The sequence below is a fragment of the Bos mutus genome, chromosome 5 (assembly GCF_027580195.1).
Source record: "Bos mutus isolate GX-2022 chromosome 5, NWIPB_WYAK_1.1, whole genome shotgun sequence".
NCBI classification, from domain to species: domain Eukaryota; kingdom Metazoa; phylum Chordata; class Mammalia; order Artiodactyla; family Bovidae; genus Bos; species Bos mutus.
The window spans coordinates 46,644,959-46,666,960 of record NC_091621.1 but is presented as its reverse complement, the minus strand read 5'-3'; the positions used below and the strand labels follow the sequence as shown (position 1 = coordinate 46,666,960).

Below are 22,002 nucleotides of genomic sequence, written 5' to 3'. Positions count from 1 at the left end.
TTGAAGCCCAAGAAAATAAAGTCTGTCACTGTTTCCATTGTTTCCCCATCTATTTGCCATGAAGGACCAAATGCAATGATTTTAGTTTTCTGAATGGCAAACAGATGAGGAAAAAGTGACAGATTTTATTCTCTTGGGCTCCAAAATCACTGTGAACAGTGACTGAAGTTGAAAATCATGAAATAAAAGATTGCTCCTTAGAAGAAAAGCTATGGCAAACCTAGGCGGCATATTAAAAAGCAGAAACATCACTTTGCTGACAAAGGTCCATACAGTCAAAGCTATGTTTTTTCCAGTAGTCATGGATGGATATTAAAGTTGGACATAAAGCAGGCTGAGTGCTAAAGAACTGATGCTTTTGAATTGCAGTGCTGGAGAAGACTCTTGAGAGTCCCTTGGACTGCAAGGAGATCAAAACAGTCAATTCTAAGGAAATCAACCCTGAATATTCATTGGAAGGACTGATACTGAAGCTGAAGCTCCAATACTTCAGCCCCCTGCTGCAAAGAGGCAACTCTTTGAAAAAGACCCTGATGCTGGGAAAGATTGAAGGCAGGAGGAGAAGGCGACAACAGAGGATGAGATGGTTGGATGGCATCATTGACTTAATGGACATGAGTTTGCACAAACTCCAGGAGATGGTGAAGGACGGGAAAGCCTGGTGTGCTGCAGTTCATGGAGTTGCAAAAAGTCAGACATGACTCAGCAACTGAACAACAACGAACAATGTAAATCAGCTGTATGGCTTATGTTATGCTCTATTAAGTATAGTCAGCATGAATGGGCTCTCCCAACGTGAATTAATTGACCAAGATCAACCTCTGGGCAAGCAAGTTGAGGTTTGGATCATCTTAAAGAAAAAAGTCAACAGTGGTTCTATCTCTTGTCACTCTAAGATCAACCTAGGCATGGAAGGAACTGTATTTCATGTACTCAGAGATATTGAGAGGGGTTTTTTGTTGTGCTTTTCCATTCTAGAATGGAACCAGAGACTCAGAAAAGTGATTGGAATTGCCTTAGACACAGCTCACGTAGACTGACTGAAGCTGAAACCCAATCATTTGAATTGTACTTTGTCTTCGTGGGAGGAGACAGTCTGCACAGAATTCGCCTTCTCAACAACAACAAAAAGCTGTAAATATTTCTCCAGTGATGTTTAGGAAAGAAGATTCTCTGTTTGGTACATGAAAAGATGCTCAGCATTATCAGAAAGTCTACAGATAATAAATGTGGGAGAGGGTTTGGAGAAAAGGGAACCCTTCTACATTGTTGGTGTGACTATAAATTGGTATATCTGCTATGGAAAACAGTATGGAGGTTCCTTAAAAAACTAAAAATTGAGTTAGTTACCACATATATTTCTGCAATCCCACTCCTGGGCAAATATCCAAAGAAAACTATAATTCAAAAAGATACTGCACCCCAGTGCTCATCACAGCACTGTTTACAGTACAAAAGTCAAGACATGGGAGCAACCTAAATGTTTATTGACAGATAAATGGATAAAGAAGATGTGGTACATAAATGCAATGGAATATTACTCAATCACAAAAAGAATGAAATAATGCCATTTGCAGCAACACGGATGAGAGATTATCATATTAAGTGAAGTAAATCAGACAGAGAAAGATAGTATCAGTTATGATATCGCTTATATGTGGAATCTAAAAAAATGAGACAAATGAACTTATGTATAAAACAGAAATAGACTCACAGACAGAGAAAACAAACGTATGGTTATCAAAGGGAAAAGGAGGTGGGGGAAAGGATAAGTTAAGAGTTTGGAATTAGCATGTACACATTACTATACACATTAATAAAACAGATAACTGACAAGGACCTACTGTATAGCACAGGGAACTATATTCTTAAAAAGAAAGAAAAAAATTTAAAAATAAATAAGGGAATTCCCTGGTTGTCCAGTAATTAGCACTTTCACTCCTGTGGCCTGGGTTCAATCCCTGTTAGGGAACTAAGATCTCACAAGTCTCTCGAGGCCAAACACACACACACACACAAAGAAAATGAATGTAATTCTATCAGCTCAGCACTTTAACTCCAAGCCCAGGGCTTGTTCTGCCTCTTGCTAAAGCAATCATACACTGCTTCTACTGCAGCCACTGCAGAATGGGAAACAGTACAAACTGCGGTAATCACGGAGAACGGTGTTGGCAGCTCCAGCTGTTGGCTAGATATGTGGGCACATGCCCTCCACAGGGTGACTGGTGAGGACACGTCACTTAAGTCTTGGGTGCTCAGTGAAGCAGGTCTTAAGGAGACAACAGAAGAAGGTAGCATCTTTCTGACCTAATAACAGTCTGGCTTTGTCTCCGACGTATAGGAAGTGTCTCCCCAACATACAGCTATGATGAAACGTAAGACCACAAAGATGAAGCTTCCTAGGGTTATATAACTCCTGCTTTCATCCAAGAGAATGGGTGGGGAGTTCTACCTGGGTGAACTCTTAAGACTACCACCTTGTGATTCAGCCCTGCCTCTGAATTATTTTATCAGTCTTCTCAGGACTGATCCATGCAGTCGGCTGCACTTTGCTATGGAGCAGAACTGAATTTTGCTATGCACCCAGAGGAATCTAATTTTCTCATCTTTTCAGAGAACTGAGAGGGGATGGCCTTACTTAGGAACAAGGGTACTTCTTTCATTTTAATGACGTAGAATGTCAAGCATGTAGATGCAAGTAAGCTGGAGGATTTCGTATTGGAAAAATAGGGAAGTCTCATCAGATTACATCTATGTTATCAATGAAATATAGGCAAGGTCAAAAGTGGAGGTGGTGTTAGAGATTTTAAAAGAGAGAAAGCTTGAAATAGTTATTGAACAGAGTAGAGTAGAAAAGAAAATTTACCACACACACAAAAAAGAAAAAACAAAAGAGGAATTTACCAGGTAAATATAGAATTAGTTGGCAACTAGTTGAATTTTGGAGGCATAACTTTGAATTAGTTGAGTTATAGGGGCATAAATTTGAAATATACTACTTAACAAGATTCTGGAATTTCCTCCATCAATATATATATTTTAAAATATGTATTATTTATTTGGCTGTACTGAGTCTTAGTTGCAGCATAAGGGATCTTCGATCTTCATGGTGACATGCAGTATCTTTAGTTGAGGTATGTGGGATCTAGTTCCCTAACCAGGACCTGAACCCTGGCCCCCTGGCCCCCCTGCCCCTCCCCCCTCCCCCCAACCTACATTGGTAGCAGAGTCTTAGCCACTGGACCACCCAGTAAGTCCTTCTTCCATCCATATTTAGCTGCCCAGGTATAGATGTGAAGAAGCTGAATCATTGGATTTAACCAAAAATGTTTTGTTTTGCAGGAAAGTTCAGTGGAGATTGAGAGGGGTAAGGAAGTTTACAGTGTCTGCAAGTTTATAGTTCTGGATATGAAGGGAAGTGGACGGATTATTTTAGAAATAAAATTGAGGTACTTCCCTGGTGGTCCAGGGTTAAGACCACATTTCCAATGCAGTAAGTGCAGGTTCGATCTCTGATTGGGGAACTAAGATCCCCCACATGCCTTGTGGCATATCAAAAAAAAAATTTTTCTTTTTTAAATAAAGTTAAAATTAAAAGATAGTACTAATGGTTTATTGGTCCTTGAGGCAGGAGGGTATTAGGATGGGAGGAGGAGTGTTAGGGTATGAGAAGGAAAGGCAGATGGTAAACAGAGGATGATTCTTTCCTTTTTTTTTTTTGGCTGCTCTGAGCAGCTTGAAGGATCTTAGTTCAAACCTAGGCCCTGAAAGTGAAAGTGCCGAGTCCTAAACCACTGGACCACCAGGGAATAAGTACTTTCAATTTCAGAGGATTTTGTCTGCACTGAATTGCTCCAGCTCTATCTTCTTTTCTAACCCTTGGTTTCCCCTTATTTCTTCTTTCCACTTCTCCTAACCCAAGAGAGAGAGAAGTGATGGAGTCCTCTTTCCATTTCCTGTCTGGACAACTGAGATGCTGGCTCTGCACCAATCAGATGGGTCTCTGTCTCTCCTTCTCTCTCTCCATTCTCAAAAAGGGAAGTTGATAGTTGGGGGATGATGGGGCCCATGAGCCCTCCACCTTCCTCCTTGTGGATATCTAATTCTCTGGCAAGTGATCTTGTTGAGGGAAAAAAAGGCCAGAGATTGCAGACACCAGCCTATGGGCATGGTTTTAGCTGCAACCAGAAAGAACACAGACAGTAATCAGGGAAAGTCGGAGGCCCTGGTGTGGAGACAGCCTTCATGGGAAGAGCTTTCAACACAAGAGAATTTGGGAAGTGATCCAGAGACAGTGGGGCTTCCCAAGTGGCAAAGTGGTAAAGAACCCATCTGCCAATGCAGGAGACACAGGAGACTTGGGTTTGATCCCTGGGTCGGGAAGATCCCCTGAAGGAGGAAATGGCAACCCATTCCAGTATTCTAGCCTGGAAAATCCCATGGACAGAGGAGCCTGGTGGGCTATAGTTCATGGGGTCGTGAAGAGTCAGACATGACTGAGCGACTGAGCACAAAGACCAGACACTGAGCAAATTAGACAATGCTCATCCTGGTTCTCCATCACCATACATAAGATATGGGGACTCAAAGGGACAACAGGGGAGAGAATCCCAGGATGCCCCCATCTTGTCGGTTTTGGCCAGAATAGTCACTCCAAGAGACTGGAAGCAATTTGGGAAAAACCCTCAGTGCTCCCAGGGGAGGTCAGCCAAACCTACCTCAGGGTCCTTGGAGGGAGAGGACTATCCCAAGAACTTTGATAGGCAGCTAGACTGCTGGCAGGGAGGGGGCCCTGGGCTTGGTCACCACGACCTACCCTACTTTCCCAGGAAAGTTCAGGAAACTACCCCTCCACCCAGATCTCCTTAAAAACACCCTTGGACCCCTAGACTCTGTAACTGACCAAAACTTTATATACTTCCCCCACCACTGTGTTTTACACATGATGTTTCTTCTTCCCAGAATGCTGTCCCCCATTTTTCTCCCTAGCAAATTCATATTCTTCTGTTTCTCAAGACTAGTTGAAAGGTTACCTCCTCTCTGAGGCCTTTCCTCTGAGGCTGCTTTTCCTTTGTTCCCCCTGAAATTAGCCATTCTTACTTCACATCACCATTTATCTGTTTATACATGTGTCTGCCCAAAGGCAAGGCTCAGTTATCTTGGTATCCTTCAAATTTAGCAATCTGTTAAATACTCTCAAAATATTTGATGAGTGGGTGACAGTATGCTGTACTCAGAAATAGACACCTTGAGATATATATACAAAAGACAAAACATGGGACTTCCTTGGCAGGCCAGTGGTTAAGACTCTGCCTTCCAGTGCAGGGGGCGCAGGTTCAATCCTTGGTGGATTTCACATGCTGTGGAGTATGGTTTAAAAAGAAAAAAAACTTAAAATGCAATCCCTCACAAGAAGTTTACCTATTAGTTAACAATAATTTAATTTAATATATTTAATATTTATTTTATAATAATAGATGTACCATATATGTGCTATTTAATAGTGTTTATTATATCCCAGGCATTGAATCACTAAATTAAACATACATCAGATCAGATCAGTCACTCAGTTGTGTCCGACTCTTTGCGACCCCATGAATCACAGCACGCCAGGCCTCCCTGTCCATCACCAACTCCCAGAGTTCACTCAGACTCACGTCCATCGAGTCGGTGATGCCATCCAGCCATCTCATCCTCTGTCGTCCCCTTCTCCTCTTGCCCCCAATCCCTCCCAGCATCAGAGTCTTTTCCAATGAGTCAGCTCTTCGCATGAGGTGGCCAAAGTACTGGAGTTTCAGCTTCAGCATCATTCCTTCCAAAGAAATCCCAGGGCTGATCTCCTTCAGAATGGACTGGTTGGATCTCCTTGCAGTCCAAGGGACTCTCAAGAGTCTTCTCCAACACCACAGTTCAAAAGCATCAATTCTTCAGCGCTCAGCCTTCATTCCAGTCCAACTCTCACATCCATACATGACCACAGGAAAAACCATAGCCTTGACTAGATGGACCTTTGTTGGCAAAGTAATGTCTCTGCTTAGTTGTTAACTTCTCACAATAATATGTAAGATAAGTATTGTAATTATCCTCAAATTACAGATGGATAAAATTAGGCTCAGAGAGATTAAAGAATTTGCTTGAGATCTCAAAGTGACTGTCAGACCCAAGGTTTGAATGAAGGCATTTCTGACTCTAAAACTTGTCTTCTTAACCATTATACTATGATGCTTGAGACAGGTTTTGTATAATACAGTTTTCATGCATGCGTGCTAAGTTCCATTAGTCTCTTTGTGACTCTGTGGATTGTAGCTCACCAGGCTCCTCTGTCCATGGGATTCTCCAGGCAGAATACTGGAGTGTGTTGCCAGGTACTCTCCAGGGGATCTTCCTGACCTAGGGATCTAACCCATGTCTCTTATGTCTTCTGCACTGGCAGGTGGGTTCTTTACCACCAGCACCACCTGGGAAGCCTGCTAATATAGTTATATTATCACTATTACAGAATGATATAACAACACACAAAATCATATAGTTCAACTGGAAAACATTTATATGAGATTATTAGTTCTCTGGTACATAAAATAATTGCAAAAGGAGTTAGACAAAAAAATATGGGTAAGGGTTAAAGTAGCCCAAGAAAGTGGCGTGGAGACAGAACTTGAATGAAGCTGGATCTTGGACAGTGGATCAGAGGAAGGGATCCAACACTAAAGTCTTTCTGTATAAGCACTATATGTACATTTTCTTACATCCCTCACAAGAAGCTCAGTTCTCCCCACTTACCAAGGGGAAACCAAGGCTCAAGGAGGTTATATAATTTGCCCAAGTCTGAACTTTTAAGTGTGAACTGAGACTCAAACCCAGATCTCTCTTCCACTTTGTACTGCATCTGGTTGGTAGAAAGGTCCAAGGAGAGCATTCTGGTGCAAGGGAGCAGGTGGAGCAGAGAGAGGAGGCTGGAATGAGCAGGATGCCTGTTTGAAGGAGGAAATGAATAGGGAGGCCTCAAGCCTTCCATCCTCTTGAGGAGCAGAGGGTGGGACTTCCCAGGAAGCTCCGCCCACTGCAAAGGATTGCAACAGAGTGAGGTGAGGGGGAGGGTTCTGGGGTTCCTGGAAGGTGACTGAAGCTCATAAAGCTGGCACCGTGCCCATTGAGTGGCTAAAACTGGCCCTGCCCAATAGTGCTGGGGTGGGAAAGCCATGGCTCCAGAGCTAGTTCCTGAAAGTCTACCACCCAGCCCCACAAACACTGCTGCATTCTAGTCCTGGTTCTCTCCCAGAACCAGACTGCCTCCTGGCTTCAGTTCTGTTCCAGTTATCTCTCCACCAGAGTCTGACTTCCAGATAAGTAGACTCTTCTCAATTCCCAAGCCTCTGAGACACTCTGGTTTCCAGATTTCTAAGCTTCTGAAGAATACACCTGCAGAGATGTGGGTTCGATTCCTGGGTTGGGAAGATTCCCTGGAGGAGGACATGGCAACTCAGCCCAGTATTTTTGCCTGGAGAATCCCATGGACAGAGGAGCCTGGTGAGCTATTGTCCATAGGGTCGCACAGAGTCAGACACAACTGAAGCTACTTAGCCTAGCCTGTCATTCCCCAGCCTCGCTTATTGATCTCCTTTAATCTTCCCCCAAACTTCACTGAATAGGTATTATCATCCTTATCTCCATTTTCCCTTGTAAAGAAACAAGGCTTAGGAAGGTTGAGTTGCCCAAAGTCATGTAACCAGTGAATGCAGGGACTCAAGTCCAGGTCTTAAGATTCAAGATCTGAACAACAACAACATCATTCTACTTACTCTACACCACAAAAAGGTGCAGAAGTCAAAGATCAATACTGAAATCAGCTTGATTATATTCTTTGCAGCCAAAGATGGAGAAGCTCCATCAGCAGTCAGCAAAAAAAAAAAAAAAAAAAAAATTGGGAGCTGACTATGGCTCAGATCATGAACTCCTTATTGCCAAATTCAGACTTAAATTGAAGAAAGTAGGGAAAACCACTAGACCATTCAGGTATGACCTAAATCAAATCCCTTACAATTATACAGTGGAAGTGACAAATAGATTCAAGGGATTAGATATGATAGACAAGAGTGCCTGAAGAACTATGGATGAAGGTTCATGACATTGTATAAGAGGCAGTGATCAAGACCATCCCCAAGAAAAAGAAAGGCAAAATGGTTGTCTGAGGAGGCCTTACAAATAGCTGAGAAAAGAAGAGAAGCTAAAGCCAAAGGAGAAAAGGAAAGATATACCAATTTGAATACAGAGTTCCAAAGAATAGTAAGGAGAGATAAGAAAGCCTTCCTCAGCGATCATTGCAAAGAAATAGAGGAAAATAATAGAATGAGAAAGACCAGAGATCTCTTCAAGAAAATTAAAGATACCAAGGGAACATTTCATACAAAGATGGGCATAATAAAGGACAGAAATGGTATGGACCTAACAGAAGCAGAAGATATTAAGAAGAGGTGGCAAGAATACACAGAAGAACTGTACAAAGAAGATCTTCATGACCCAGATAACCATGATGGCATGATCACTCACCTAGAGCCAGACATCCTGGAATGTGAAGTCAAGTGAGCCTTAGGAAGCATCACTATGAACAAAGCTAGTGGAGGTGATGGAATTCCACTTGAGCTATTTCAAATCCTAAAAGATGATGCTGTGAAAGTGCTACACTCAATATGCCAGCAAATTTGGAAAACTCAGCAGTGGCCACAGGACTGGAAAAGGCCAGTTTTCACTCCAATCCCAAAAAAAGGCAATGCCAAATAATGTTCAAACTACCACACAATTGCACATATCTCACATGCTAGCAAAGTAATACTCAAAATTCTTCAAGCCAGGCTTCAACAGTATGTGAAACGAGAACTTCCAGATGTTCAAGCTGGATTTAGAAAAGGCAGAGGAACCAGAGATCAAATTGCCAATATCTGTTGGTTCATTGAAAAACCAAGACAGTTCCAGAAAAAAATATCTATTTCTGCTTTTTTGACTACGCCAAAGCCTTTGACTTTATGGATCACAATAAACTGTGGAAAATTCTGAAAGAGATGGGAATACCAGACCACCCGACTTGCCTCCTGAAAAATCTGTATGCAGGTCAGGAAGCAACAGTTAGAACTGGACATGGAACAACAGACTGGTTCCAAATCGGGAAAGGAGTACATCAAGGCTGTATATTGTCACCCTGCTTATTTAACTTCTATGCAGAGTACATCATGAGAAATGCCAGGCTGGATGAAGCACAAGCTGGAATCAAGATTTCTGGAAGAAATATCAATAACCTCAGATATGCAGATGACACCACCCTAATGGCAGAAAGCGAAGAGGAATTAAAGAGCCTCTTGATGAAGGTGAAAGAAGAGAGTGAAAAAGCTGGCTTACAACTCAACATTCAAAAAATGAAGATTGTGGCATCCTTTTCCATCACTTCACAGCAAATGGATGGGGAAACAATGGAAACAGTGACAGACTTTATTTTCTTGGGCTCCAAAATCACTGCAGATGGTGACTGCAGCCATGAAATTAAAAGATGTTTGCTCCTTCAAAGAAAAGCTATGACCAACCTAGACAGCATATTAAAAAGCAGAGACATTACTTTGCCAACAAAAGTCCATCTAGTCAAAGCTATGGTTTTTCCAGTAGTCATGTATGGATGTGAGAGCTGGTCTATAAGGAAAGCTGAGCACCCACGAATTGATGCTTTTGAACTGTGGTGCTAGAGAAGACTCTTGAGAGTCCCTTGGAATTCAAAGAGATCCAACCAGTACATCCTAAAGGAAATCAGTCCTGAATATTCATTGGAAGGACTGATGTTGAAGCTCAAACTCCAATCCTTTGGCCACCTGATGCTAAGAACTGACTCATTTGAAAAGACCCTGATGCTGGGAAAGATTGAAGGCGGGAGGAGAAAGGGACGACAGAGGGTGAAATGGTTGGATGGCATCACCGACTCTATGGAGATGAGTTTGAGTAGGCTCTGGGAATTGGTGATAGGGAAGCCTGGCGTGCTGCAGTCCATGGGGTCGCAAAGAGTCGGACACGACTGAGCGACAACTGAACTGAATACCACACAACATACTCCCCTTTCTAGATTTAGAATTAAGCTCCAGGGGTTATGCTGGACTATTCTGGACTCATCTATCAGCCTTCATGTGTCTTAGGTTAGGTGTGGGGCTCTGCTACCTGGGAATAACCCACAAATGCCAGGACTGGGAACCTCAGTCCTCCCCAACACTCTGGACCCTTGAGAGCCACAAGCTCTTTAGAGCTGATAGTGGGGCTCAGTGTCCTGACTCCTGAGTCAATTCTCTTAGAATTCTTATATATGGAAAGGAACCTCTTCAGAGACCTTTTTTTTTTTATCCTATCCTCATCCAAACTGGAACACAAGGAAAAACCAGTGGATGGCTTAGGACATCTGGCTCCACCATCTGGGCCTCAGTTTATATCTCCCTTTCCTTACTTGAGTAAGAGGGGCCTCACTATTCCCTGGTCCCAGACCCCCTCCAACACCTCCCCCAGCCATCCGGGGTAACCGCCAGGCTCTGCAGCCTAGGATAACGCCCAGCCCTCCCTTGCACCCTGTGGCTGCCTCCCCTTTCCGTCTGTTGAGAGAGGAAGCCAGGGGGTGGCGGGTGCAATCCTGCAGGGCACTGATAAAAGGGCCAGCCCTGCCCCCGCCCCCTGGGGCCACTGCGGTCAGCCCAGCAGGCAAGCAGGCCAGGCAGCCAGCTCCCTCTGGGACCTGTGGCCCTCCCCTGGTTTCACCTCTACCCACCCCGCCCTACTCGGGAAGCTGGTTGCATAACCCGGTAGGGTGTTTGGCAACACGGCTGTGGCTTGCCCTGATGCTGATGGTGGTGTGCACACACACTGGGGTGAGGGTGGGGTGAATTGACCAGAGGTGACAATAAGACAGCCTTTTGGGGGTGCGTGAGCAGCATGGATGAAGAACGGTATAAGAGTAAAGATATGTGGCCATGTTTTTCTCCACACTCTGTCTCTGCCACTTTGGTTGACGCAGGAGGATCTTGGGGCTAGGAAAATCTTAGGTATTCTGCCTTGCCTAGCTGCAGGCACTGTCCAACCCATTCAGGCTCCTAATACCCTGTTAATCTTACATCAAGCAAAGGAGATTTAAGATAGAAGGAGGTTGACTCTAGACAGCAGGAATCTGAAAGGAGGGGACTAAAGGAACCATCCAGACCCCTGGGGGGCTGTAAAGAGTGTTCTTGGACTGCCCTTGAGGTACAGTGGATAGGAATCCGCCTGCCAATGCAGGGGACATGGGTTCGATCCCCATTCTAGGAAGATTCCACATGCCGCGAAGCAACCAAGCCCATGTACCACAACTACTGAGCCTGCATTCAGAGCCCAAGAGCCACAACTACCGAAGCCCATGTGCACCTAGAACCTGTGCTCCGCAACAAGAGAAGCCACTGTAATGAGAAGACCACACACTGCAAGAAAGAGTAGATCCCACTCTCTGCAACTGGAGGAAGTCCGTGTGCAGCAACAAAGACCCAGTGCAACCAAAAATAATAAATAAATACATTAAAAAAAAAAAAGAATGTTCTAGAGGCAGAACACAGCCTGCTAATCCCAGTAACAGCCTCTTCCTATGGGAGGGGAATAGGGTGAGGTGGGAGAGATATCCTGGCCAGCCGCCTAAATGAAGGCTGTCTGTTGACTTAGCTCAGCCTGTACGACCATGTCTGTCCCCGAAAACAAGTAAACTGCTTCAAACATGCCTTTGACTCGCACATGGGATGAAACACAACCTCCCTAGTTTGACTTTCAAGACTTTTACATCTAGCCCCAATCTCCCCAAGCTTATTTTTCACTACTTCCTTCCCCACACTCCACCCTAGGAAACCCTGAGTACTCTTCTCAGTCTGATGCCTCTGGGCTTTCACACCTCAGCTTGAAATACCCTTCTCCCCTCTTTTCCTGATGAACCCTGAGTCATTCTCCACAGCCCAGATCAATTGTCACCTCCTCTGTGAAGCCTGCTCTGAATTTCCCCACAGTAGTTCAGCTCCATAGGACCTTTTTTTTGTTTTTTTGATGTGGATCATTTTTGAAGTCTTTATTGAATTTGTTACGATATTGCTTCTGTTGTTAATGTTCTGGTTTTCTGGCCACAAGGCATGTGAGGTCTTACCTCTCCAGCCAGGGATCAAACCAGTACCCCTGAATCGGAAGAAGTCTGAACCACTGGCCCTCCAGGGAAGTCCCTCCATAGTACTTTTTATAGACCTTTATTACTGTATCTGACTCTTTGTGGCCCCATGGACTGTATTCTGCCAGGCTCCTCTGTCCATGGGATTTTCCAGGCAAAAATACAGGAGTGGGTTGCCATTTCTTTCTCCAGAGGCTCTTCCCAACCCAAAGACTGAACCCGCATCTCCTGAGTCTTCTGCACTGGCAGGCAGATTCTTTACTACTAGTGCCGCCTGAAAAACCCCAAATTCCCTGCGTAGGCTGTTAATAAGGACACAGACTGTTCTTATTCATCTTTGTGTGGTTCTGGAGTGGGAAACATAGTAGACCCACAACAAATATTTGTTGAATGAATGAATGATAAGTAGATACTCCATAAATATCCATTCATTCACTGGATAACTTGTGTTATAATTGTATGTGCGATGCCACAAATAGTGTCCTGAACTGGTAGCTTTCATTCAGCAAATGTTTGTTGACTATCTGATACCATTGACTATCTGACTAAACTGATACCATTACTGAATCAGCCACAAGTATGACTATCACCACCTCTCATCCCCTCCAATGGGCCCAAATAAATACATAAGCTACCTGAGTGTTCATGTTTGTGACCTAAATTCATACCCAGGTCATCAAGAGATTCTGAACCTGCATGTAACACGCAGTGAAGCCATGGGTCACCTCCTGCCCCACACAGATCATGTATGTAGAATTATGATCTCCTGGGGTAGAGATTCAAATCACTGAACTATGGGTTTGGCATGGGTGTTGATCAAACCCACACACACAGGCTGCAGGTATTACATTGCCTCTTGAGTTGCTTGGTTGTGTTATTGGGTTGGGGGCATCCTAAGAGAGAACTCGGGTGGCTGACATAGTACTGTAATGATGGGGAATACTTGGAAGACTCCCAGAAGCTATTCTTTACCAAGTGGGATAGAATGTTTTCATTATTTTTATAGTGAACACAAGCCTATCACAGAATGCTGGCTGAATGCCAGTCATGTCTTAGGGTGGCACCTGCCTACCTCCCCAGTCAATAACTGCTTCCAATTTAACTTGAATATCATAAGAAAAAAAAAAAAAAAAAAAGTGCAAGCTGCAGCTGTAAGGAGTGAAGCTAGACATAGGAAAGACTTTCCTTAGAGCTGAAAGCTACTAAAAGCTAGGAGGAAGCCAGACTTTTCTCCTAGTCTCTGGAGAAAGATCTGTTTGGCCTGGAACTTGGGTTGTGGCTTGGAGGCAAATGGATGAATGAGTGACTTCCAGGGGTACTTCCTGGCCTGCCCCAGAGCTGCTGTGAATGCTGGCGGGGGGAGGGGACCTGACACCCTACACACATGTCCTGTTCTGTCCAGAGTATGTGGCTGCCCTGTGACTGGGGGGACCGCCTGGAAGAAAGGACAGAGGGCATCTAGGGTCCCCTTTAAGGCAGGTGAATAATGTCCCTGCCAGGCGGCTCTCCCCTACCCCAACTCCCCTCACACACTGACAACAAACCTGGCCAAGAAAGAGGCCTTTGTCCTAGGACATCTGAGGCTGCAGAGGGAGGGGAGAAGGCTACAGGTGAAAGGACACATCAAAGCGGCTGGGCCCCCCTCCCCTGAAAGCTCCCCTACCCCTTTCCCAGAGCCCAGGCTTTCCTGAAATAAAAGAAGTGTCCCGAAGGCCTACCTGCCTAACGACTGGGATGCTAGACATCTGGTCCTTTTCTCCAGCTGCTCTCCACCCTGCCAGGACTCAGTTTCCCTGTCCTGAAGACAGTCAAAGGGGCAAAGGGCAGGGGGTACAACTTGTATGAAGTTTAGAGGTCGCTCTGTCGCTTAGATCATCAGGTTGGAATTCATCATACGCATGGGAGAAACGCAGAGCTGGCTGGACTCCTGGGCTCACACGGAGGGCTGGAAGCCATGTGTGCCCCATGCTGGCCGGGAGCAAGTTGGGGGCGGGGTGTGGGCAGAAACCACACCGGGCTCAAGTTTCCTCTCTTCGCCAGAAGGGGCAGGAGGAGAGGAGGGCCACGGGGAAAGGGGAGGGTTGGAGGAAGGACGGAGAACTCAGGCCGAGGGCTTCAGAGAAGAGGCTGGTGCGCCAGCCCGGAGCTCCCCGCACTCCACACTGGGCGCTCAGCGACCGCCTGGAGCTCCCGGAGCCTTCATACTGGGCGCTCAGAGATGGCCGGGGGGCGGGGCACGGCCCTCCGCGGCTCTCAGAGGTAGCAGGGATCCTCAGCCAGGAGGTGTCAGCCCAGACCGGCCTCATCTCTCTCATCGCTCTCCTCACCTCGCTGGGACCCTGCCACAGGTGCTTGCGGGTCGGGCGGGGAGAACTGCAGTGGATCTGGGGACAGGCTGGGGAGGTGGAGGAGGCAAAGGGAAAGAAGAATCAACTCGCAGGGCGATCCTAGGAGGTCGCAGACCTTACCAGGCTGCCCCTGGTCGTGGAATTTGACAGGTGTGGGAGACCTACGTGGCTTCTTGAGCCCTTTGGGATTCTTGGGGCAAAACGCTATGGATGGGGACCAGACAGTGGTTCCCCGAGGGATGCCTCAGGGGCTGGGGAGTGACCCTGAGTAACCCTTGGGCAGACTGGCTGTCGCTGGACTCTCAGGTATGCGGTACCATCCTTTCACCTACTCCATCCCATCACGCTGCCCTGCCCAGCCATCTGGGGAGGTCTAAGGGAAGTTGAGGAATCTGAAACAGTGGACACCTGGGCCGCTGAGAAGTGTTGTTGCACCAGGATGGGCTGCTAGGGCTTGGAGGTGCTGAGTTCTCGCCTCTCTGTGTGCCTTCTCTTCTCTGGGCCTGGGGCAGTGGGGATCAGCTCGAAGTGGGAGGGAGAGGAAGGCATCCCACCGCAGCATAGTTGCTTCTGACTGGAAATCTTGGCAGCTGAGGAGACAGTCGGCTGGGGACAGTGGCAGAGAGATCACCTGTCACAGCTGCTGGAGCTGAGATTCTCTATCATTGGGCTTACTAAGGACTGAGGTTGGGGTCTAGTGACTGGGTGATGGGACGGCAGAAACTCGTCCCTCTTTCCCTTGTTCCCATGCACCTGTTTGAGTCATGTGTGACCCCACATATCTTACTGTGCTCAGTCTTACTGTGCTCAAATCTCTCTCCACACCCTCAACTCCCTCTCCCTCCCCATGGCTCCCTCCACCCACCCCCTTTCCCCTCCATTCTGTTGCTTTCTCTCACTTCTGTGTGCCTCCCTCTCTTTGGAGATTCTTTCTAATCTTTCTAAGCTGCAGGCTGCTCACACATCACTCCACACCCCAGGTTTTACTGATCCCCCCCCATCCTTTCACTGCTTCTGTTGACACCTGGAGAGGAGAGGGAAGTCTAGTAAGCCTCAGAACCCCCTTGTCAAGGTGTTAGAGACCTGGGGCAGTAGATGGGGCCGAATACCTTCCTCTCCACAGCATCCCTCCCCAAATGGTCCTCAGTCTGTATCCTGAAACATAAAGCTCCATGTCATTCTGTGTGTACTCAGGGATTGTGATAAAATCTCTTTGGGTAAGCCAGAATGGTTTAGGATGAGAGTAAAGAGGGTGGATTATATTCCCTGGAGATGGTGTCCATCCTACACGATACGCAGTGTTGGGGAGCAAGATGGGTGTGTGACCTCAAAGTGTGGGCTAAACTGGAAAGTGAGGACCATTTGCTATAAAAGAAAAGGGACACAGGGAGGCAGGCTGCACTTTCCCAGGACCTCTTCACCTTCTGTACCCTTCGTGATGTTCTATTTGATCTGATTCCTTCTCTCTAAGCTATACCACTGGCTGCCAGCTCCCTGGCCTGTCTTCAGGAAGGTAGGCTCCTAAGACCCAGAGGAGCCTACAGCTGGTGTATAGACCACCACCCATCTCTGAGTGTCTAGGGAAGAACACACTACTCCCTTTTGGCCTGGCACAGACTTGTACCAGAGAGCAGGCTGGAGTTGATCCTGAGGTTCTCCTTAACTGCCTCTTTCCTTACTTCCTGTCTCCCCCAGTGACCCTTCTGGATTCTCATTTCCCTGTCCTAGGGTAAAGGGAGAATTAAATTCCTGGTCTTTATGAGAAGGGGCTGATATCTAGTTTCAGAGACCAGGGCAGCCTAGAACCCAGCCTTGCCTGGATCGAGGTTGTGAAAGAGAAGTCTGGAGATTACTTGCCAGACTTTCTGGCTTTGTGTTCTTTCAAGTAAATCCATATGGTTGGACTGGTTAACAGTTTTCAAAGTACAGTGGGCCTCTGGCACAGAAACACCTACCCAGGCCACTTGTTAAAGTGCTGATTGCCAGGTACCTGTACCTATGAACTCAGTTTTGATGGATCTGGGACAGCTTTCAGAATTCTGTGTTTTCACAAGCACCCCAGGTGAATGCAACCCACAATAAAGTTTGTGATTGCTTGAGCCAGATACAATCTACTGTAAGGAGGTTCTCCAGGTCTGTCTCCATTTAATGGCAGAGAATGAATAGAAAACAATTTACCTCAGATCATGCATGTGGAATGCCAGAGAACCTGGTCTCCTGCCTCCTAGGGCAGGATCTTTGTATTGCACTTAAGAGTCAGATCCGGGAAATTATACAGAGGGACAAAACGGGATGTGTGTGTGTGTGTGAGAAGGACTATGAGGCAAGAGTCATTGTCCCTGCCCCCTAAACCCCTTCTCCATTCACTTTGCCTTTGGGCAATTTCCGCCAGAACCTGGGTGGAGAAGGTGGGGTTCCGGTGTTGAAATGGCATCCTGGACAGACATAAACACCCCGCCCTCTGCCCACTGGCCAAGGGCCTGTGGCAACTCCCAGCTCTAGGGATGGCCATGCAACAAGGAGTGGGCAGGCAGGGACTTGGGGTGATCCTCCTTCGAAAGGACAATTTGCAGCTCTCGTGAATTTTGTGGTGAGTCAGAGTGGATTCCATATTAAATACCTGTGATAGGCCATCCTTGTGGTGATCTAAGGTCATCCAACCCTGTACTCTGTCTGTCCTTCTGTAAGTCTCCCCCACCCACCCAGTCTGCCTGCCTTTATTTCTACAGCAAACATAGGGTACAGTGCGTGGCCCTAAGAGATCAGAGGGCCCCTGCCAAATCTTTTTGGAGTGTCTTGCCAAAGGAAGGGAGAACAGATGAGGGTGAGATGGGTGTCAGGGAATAGGGAGGTGGAGTGAGGAGAAAGGGTGACAGAAAGGAGAAGATGAAGGCAGGGCTGAGGGATTGCTGAGAATGTTGAACTGTCCAAGCAGAGAGGGAGGGACCTCCAAATTCAACTTGTCTCACTCTCTGGTTTTACAAATGAGGAAACAGAGGCTCAGAGAAAGGCGACGGCTTGCCCGACATCTTGCTGCTGCGCAGGTCTGCAACTCCAGCCCAGATCCAAAGCAAAGGGGCTGGAGGGGAGTGAGTATTCAAGTCTCTAAAGAAATATTCCCTAGAAGAGAAAAGAGGCCAAGATTCCACAGAAGGAGCTGACTGAAGCTGCCTGCCAGTAGAGTCTCGGCGTAGCAAGACACGGGAGCAGCACTGGGAAGGCGCCTGGAAGGTGGGACAGGCAGTAGAGTCAGCAACCCTAGGTACCAGACCTGCTCTGCTATTGAGCAGCTTGAGTCTCAGCTTCAGAATGGACCTTATAGGATCTTTGTGAAAATCAATCTCATAAATTAATGCCTATAGACTCCCAGGCTCAGTTCTCAACAAATGCCAAGTAAGTCTTTGCTGTGGTTACTATATGACCTGGTTTGTGGGGTGGGGTATAGCCAAGAGGACCCTTCAGGACACAGGGCAGAGGTCCAGTGTCTCCAGAGACCATTCCTCCTCTGCTGCCTGCCACTGATAAACTTCTTATCTGGCCCAGGCAGGGGAGCCCAGGACCAGGATAGGAGGCGAGGGCAGGGCTGCTATCAGCCAGCAGGCCTGGGCCCTATCTTAGAGAAAGGGAGGGGCTGTCTGCTTGGCTCTTCCCACAACACGCTCCTTGGGGATCCCCAGGCACTCACTCTCAACTTGAAAGGAAAAGACTGAGATCCTAAAACTGAGGGCAGAGGAGAAGATCAGGAGTGATCCCTGATGCTGCTGCAGGAGACAGGAAAAATAAAACCACGACCCTAGGTGATGTGGCTTCTCTCCTGGCCTGTGATACAGTCCTGAGGAGTTAAGCAGTAGGGGAAAGAGAAGGCATCTTATCTGAAAAGAAGATAAAACCTACTGTGCTCCCAGAGGAACTGCCTACAGCCATAGCAGGTGAGGTAGAGATAACACAGCAGAAAAAGGCTTTCTAGCTTAAGGAGTTGTTGATGAGTCCAGTATGAATGGGGGGGTGAGGCGTCTCCTTCCCTCAGGTGAAGCTGGAGGGAGCCGCTCCGTGCATGCGCGCGTGTTCAGTCGCTCAGTCGTGTCAGACTCTTGGTGACCCCATGGACTGTAGCCCGCCAGGGTCCTCTGTCCATGGGATTTTCCAGGCAAGAATACTGGAGTGAGTTGTCATTTACTCCTCCAGGGGATCTTCCCCACACAATGATCAAACCCAAGTCTCCTGCATTGGCAGGTGGATTCCTTACCACTGCGCCACCTGGGAAGCCCAGCTGCTCAATGAAGAAGGACAAAACTGCTGACCCGTAGCAGGAGAGGCCCTAACCCTTGTTTCTCCTTTGATACAGGTTGCTGGGACCATCTGGGCTCTCGGGACCTCGGACCAGGCCCTGGCCCAGTAGGATGTCCCCGTGTCCTCCACAGCAGAGCAGGAACAGGGTAACACAGCTGCCCATTCCGGAGCCAGGTGAGATGGAACTGACTTGGCAGGAGATCATGTCCATCACTGAGCTGCAGGTAAGCCAGATAGTGGGGAATGAGGTGGTAGGGGGAGGAAAAAGCAACAAAACAGGGAGTCTGGCTGGGATTGAGGCCCTGGGTGTGCGTGGCAGGGGCTGGCGCTGGAGCAAGCAGAGCCCAGGGTCTCAAGATAGAGATTTTCTGGACACTGTGAAAAGAAGGGCTGGAGTCGAAGAGATCTGGAGGGAGGGCCAGAGCGTTGAGGGGGAGGGGTGCGGATGAGCAGGAGATAGCAGTGGTGGGAAGGAAGGATCTGATTGGGGGTGCAAGCTCTCTGGGCAGCCACTCTGCTCACGTCTCTCTACCTCACCTCCTGCCCCGCCTTCCCTTCTTCACCTTCCTCTGTTCTGCCCTCTTCCAACCCTGCCCATCTTCGTTCCTCATTTCCCCCCACTGTCCTCAGCAGCTGGGCCCCTTTCCCTCAGGTAGCAGAGCTGTAGTTCAGGGGCCTCAGGAAGGTGGGGGGTGGGGTCAGGCTATGCCGGGGTCCTTTCCTTCTGCTACTTGGACAAAGGGGTGTCTGTTGGCCTAACAATGATGCCTTTGTCCCCAGCTGGGCTGGAGCAGGGTGGCTCCCCGATGTGGGTTGGGGGCCCAGTTCTCCCCGGCATGTTCTCTCCTCCTCTCTGCACCTGGGCAGGGACAGAGGGACTGGAGGGGAAAGGGCAGAGCTGACGGAGGCTCCCTGAAGTAACTCTCTGCCCCAGACCTGGCACTGTGCCCACTCCATTCTCTCCTGCCGCCAGCCTGGGCCCTCAGGATCTGCCCTAAGCCCTCTTCCCACACAGCAGCTCCCTCTGCTGGGCACCCGGGGCATGGCCAGGGTCTGAACTTGACCCTTTGACCCTAGATAATGGCAGCAGGAAAAGGGTTCCAAGGGTCATCGTGGAGTGACTCCTTGTCTTCCTGAAGGAAATAAAGGGACAAGAGACATCTCGAGCCAGTAAGAACTTCTCCCGAAGAGGAGGGGATTCCACAACTGTTGCGGCATTAGGTAGTCCTTTCTGAAGTCTGACTTCAGCGAGTGCCCTTCCTGTTTAAGCCGCTTTCTTCATGAACTTACTCTGTCACAACTTTGCCAGAAGCTTTCAATGATTATTAGCAACTTTCTGTTCCCTTGTGATTATCTCACTGGTTCTTTCAGTGGGACTCAGATTGGTTCTGAGAGAGAGATGGTTTCTTCTTTTCCTCAGCCCATCTACAAACCTCTTGGTGTCTTTTCTTGCAGGGTCTGAATGCTCCAAGTGAGCCATCGTTCGAGCCCCCAGCCCCTGTCCCATACCCAGGGCCCCCACCGCCTCCAAGTTACTGCCCCTGCTCTATCCACTCGGAGCCTGGCTTTCCCCTTCCTGCACCACCTTATGAGCTCCCAGCACCCACGTCTCATGTCCCAGACCCTCCGTACTCCTATGGCAGCAACATGACTGTACCAGTCTCCAAGCCACTGACCCTCTCGGGCCTGCTCAGTGACCCCCTCCCAGACCCCTTGGCCCTCCTGGACATTGGGTTGTCAGCGGGGCCATCCAAGCCCCAAGAAGACCCAGAATCTGACTCAGGATTATCCCTCAACTATAGCGACGCTGAATCTCTTGAGTTGGAGGGATCGGAGGCTGGCCGGCGTCGCAGCGAGTATGTAGAGATGTACCCAGTGGAGTACCCCTACTCACTAATGCCCAACTCCTTGACCCACCCCAACTATGCCTTGCCACCTGCCGAGACCCCCTTAGCCTTAGAACCCTCCTCTGGCCCTGTGCGGGCCAAGCCCACTGCACGGGGGGAGGCAGGGAGTCGGGATGAGCGGCGGGCCCTGGCCATGAAGATCCCCTTCCCTACGGACAAGATTGTCAACCTGCCAGTAGACGACTTTAACGAGCTGCTGGCGCGGTACCCGCTGACAGAGAGCCAGCTGGCCCTGGTCCGGGACATCCGAAGGCGGGGCAAGAACAAGGTGGCTGCCCAGAACTGTCGCAAGAGAAAGCTGGAGACCATCGTGCAGCTGGAGCGGGAACTGGAGCGGCTGGGCAGCGAGCGGGAGCGGCTTCTCCGGGCCCGAGGCGAAGCCGACCGGACCCTAGAGGTCATGCGCCAACAGCTGACGGACCTGTACCGTGACATTTTCCAGCACTTACGGGATGAAGCAGGCAACAGCTACTCCCCTGAAGACTATGCGCTACACCAGGCTGCTGATGGGGCCATCTTCCTGGTGCCCCGGGGGACCAAGATGGAGGCCACAGACTGAGCTGGCCCGAGGGGATGGGACTGGTGATGGGGGTTTCCTTCATTCTCTTCTGATAAAGGTCCTCCCCGTCCATGAGGCCCAGTGGGAGCTGAGTTCTGTAGACCAGGAGGGGACCACAGCTGGAAACCCGGCATTTGGAAGGTCCGAGGTGTGTTCAGTGAGACTTGCCTGGAGGCAAGGATGTGAGGGGAGGGCTGGAATCTCTCTTCAGTGGTTCAGTTTTCTAGGTTTCCAGTCTCGATTGAGCTTTGGTATATAAAGCACTCTATGGAAATGGCCTTGTGCGGTCTTCTTTTTCAAGGGAGGGTGATGAAGTGGGGTGCTCCTCAGACCTCACTGCCTGTTGGTGGTGGGGAGGGTGTTCTGCTGAGCTTGCTCCTCTCTCTCCCCTATGACTGTAGGAGACGGGACACACGAGTTGGGCCTGAGCAGTGTGATCTACCACTTTTAAACCCCTTCTCAGAGCCAGAGGCCATGATTTGAGGAGCCCCATCTTCTTCAGTGGCCCCCTATTTATAGAGCTAGGATTGCTGCTGGAGCTGGCTAGACCCTCTGTAAGAGGTTCCCGAGTGTTAGGACTGAAAAGCCTAGAATGCCCACAGGACAGGCCTTTCTTGATTGGAACAAGAGAATTGGATTGGAACCCAACTTTCACCCTGATACTGGGAAAAGACTGAGTGTAAGAGAAGGGGGTGACAGGGGAGGGGG

The 22,002-nt window shown here is 48.2% G+C and overlaps 1 protein-coding gene across 5 annotated transcripts; it reads left to right on the top strand.

The window, feature by feature from the left end:
• The first annotated feature begins 14,262 nt into the window (after positions 1–14,262).
• On the top strand, positions 14,263–21,562 carry NFE2 (nuclear factor, erythroid 2). 5 transcript variants are annotated; one of them, XM_070370887.1, is made up of 4 exons: positions 14,575–17,931; positions 18,216–18,467; positions 18,884–19,052; positions 20,284–21,562. In XM_070370887.1, the coding sequence occupies exons 3-4, from the start codon at positions 18,939–18,941 to the stop codon at positions 21,292–21,294; spliced, it is 1,125 nt and encodes a 374-aa protein (XP_070226988.1). In that variant the 5' UTR covers positions 14,575–17,931; positions 18,216–18,467; positions 18,884–18,938; the 3' UTR covers positions 21,295–21,562. The 5 variants fall into 5 exon arrangements, with proteins under 5 accessions (XP_005902147.1, XP_070226988.1, XP_005902148.1 ...); XM_005902085.2 differs by lacking the exons at positions 14,575–17,931; positions 18,216–18,467 and adding an exon at positions 14,263–14,538; XM_005902086.2 differs by lacking the exon at positions 18,216–18,467 and having other exon boundaries at positions 14,575–17,128.
• The last annotated feature ends 440 nt before the right edge of the window (positions 21,563–22,002 follow it).

Bases quoted from the DNA above. Each gene is read 5' to 3' on its own strand.
- NFE2 (XM_070370886.1), top strand. From the start codon at position 17,891: ATGCCTATAGACTCCCAGGCTCAGTTCTCAACAAATGCCAA. The intron at 17,932-18,883 runs GTAAGTCTTTGC...CCTTTGATACAG, and splicing joins CAGTTCTCAACAAATGCCAA to GTTGCTGGGACCATCTGGGC. The intron at 19,053-20,283 runs GTAAGCCAGATA...CTTTTCTTGCAG, and splicing joins TGTCCATCACTGAGCTGCAG to GGTCTGAATGCTCCAAGTGA.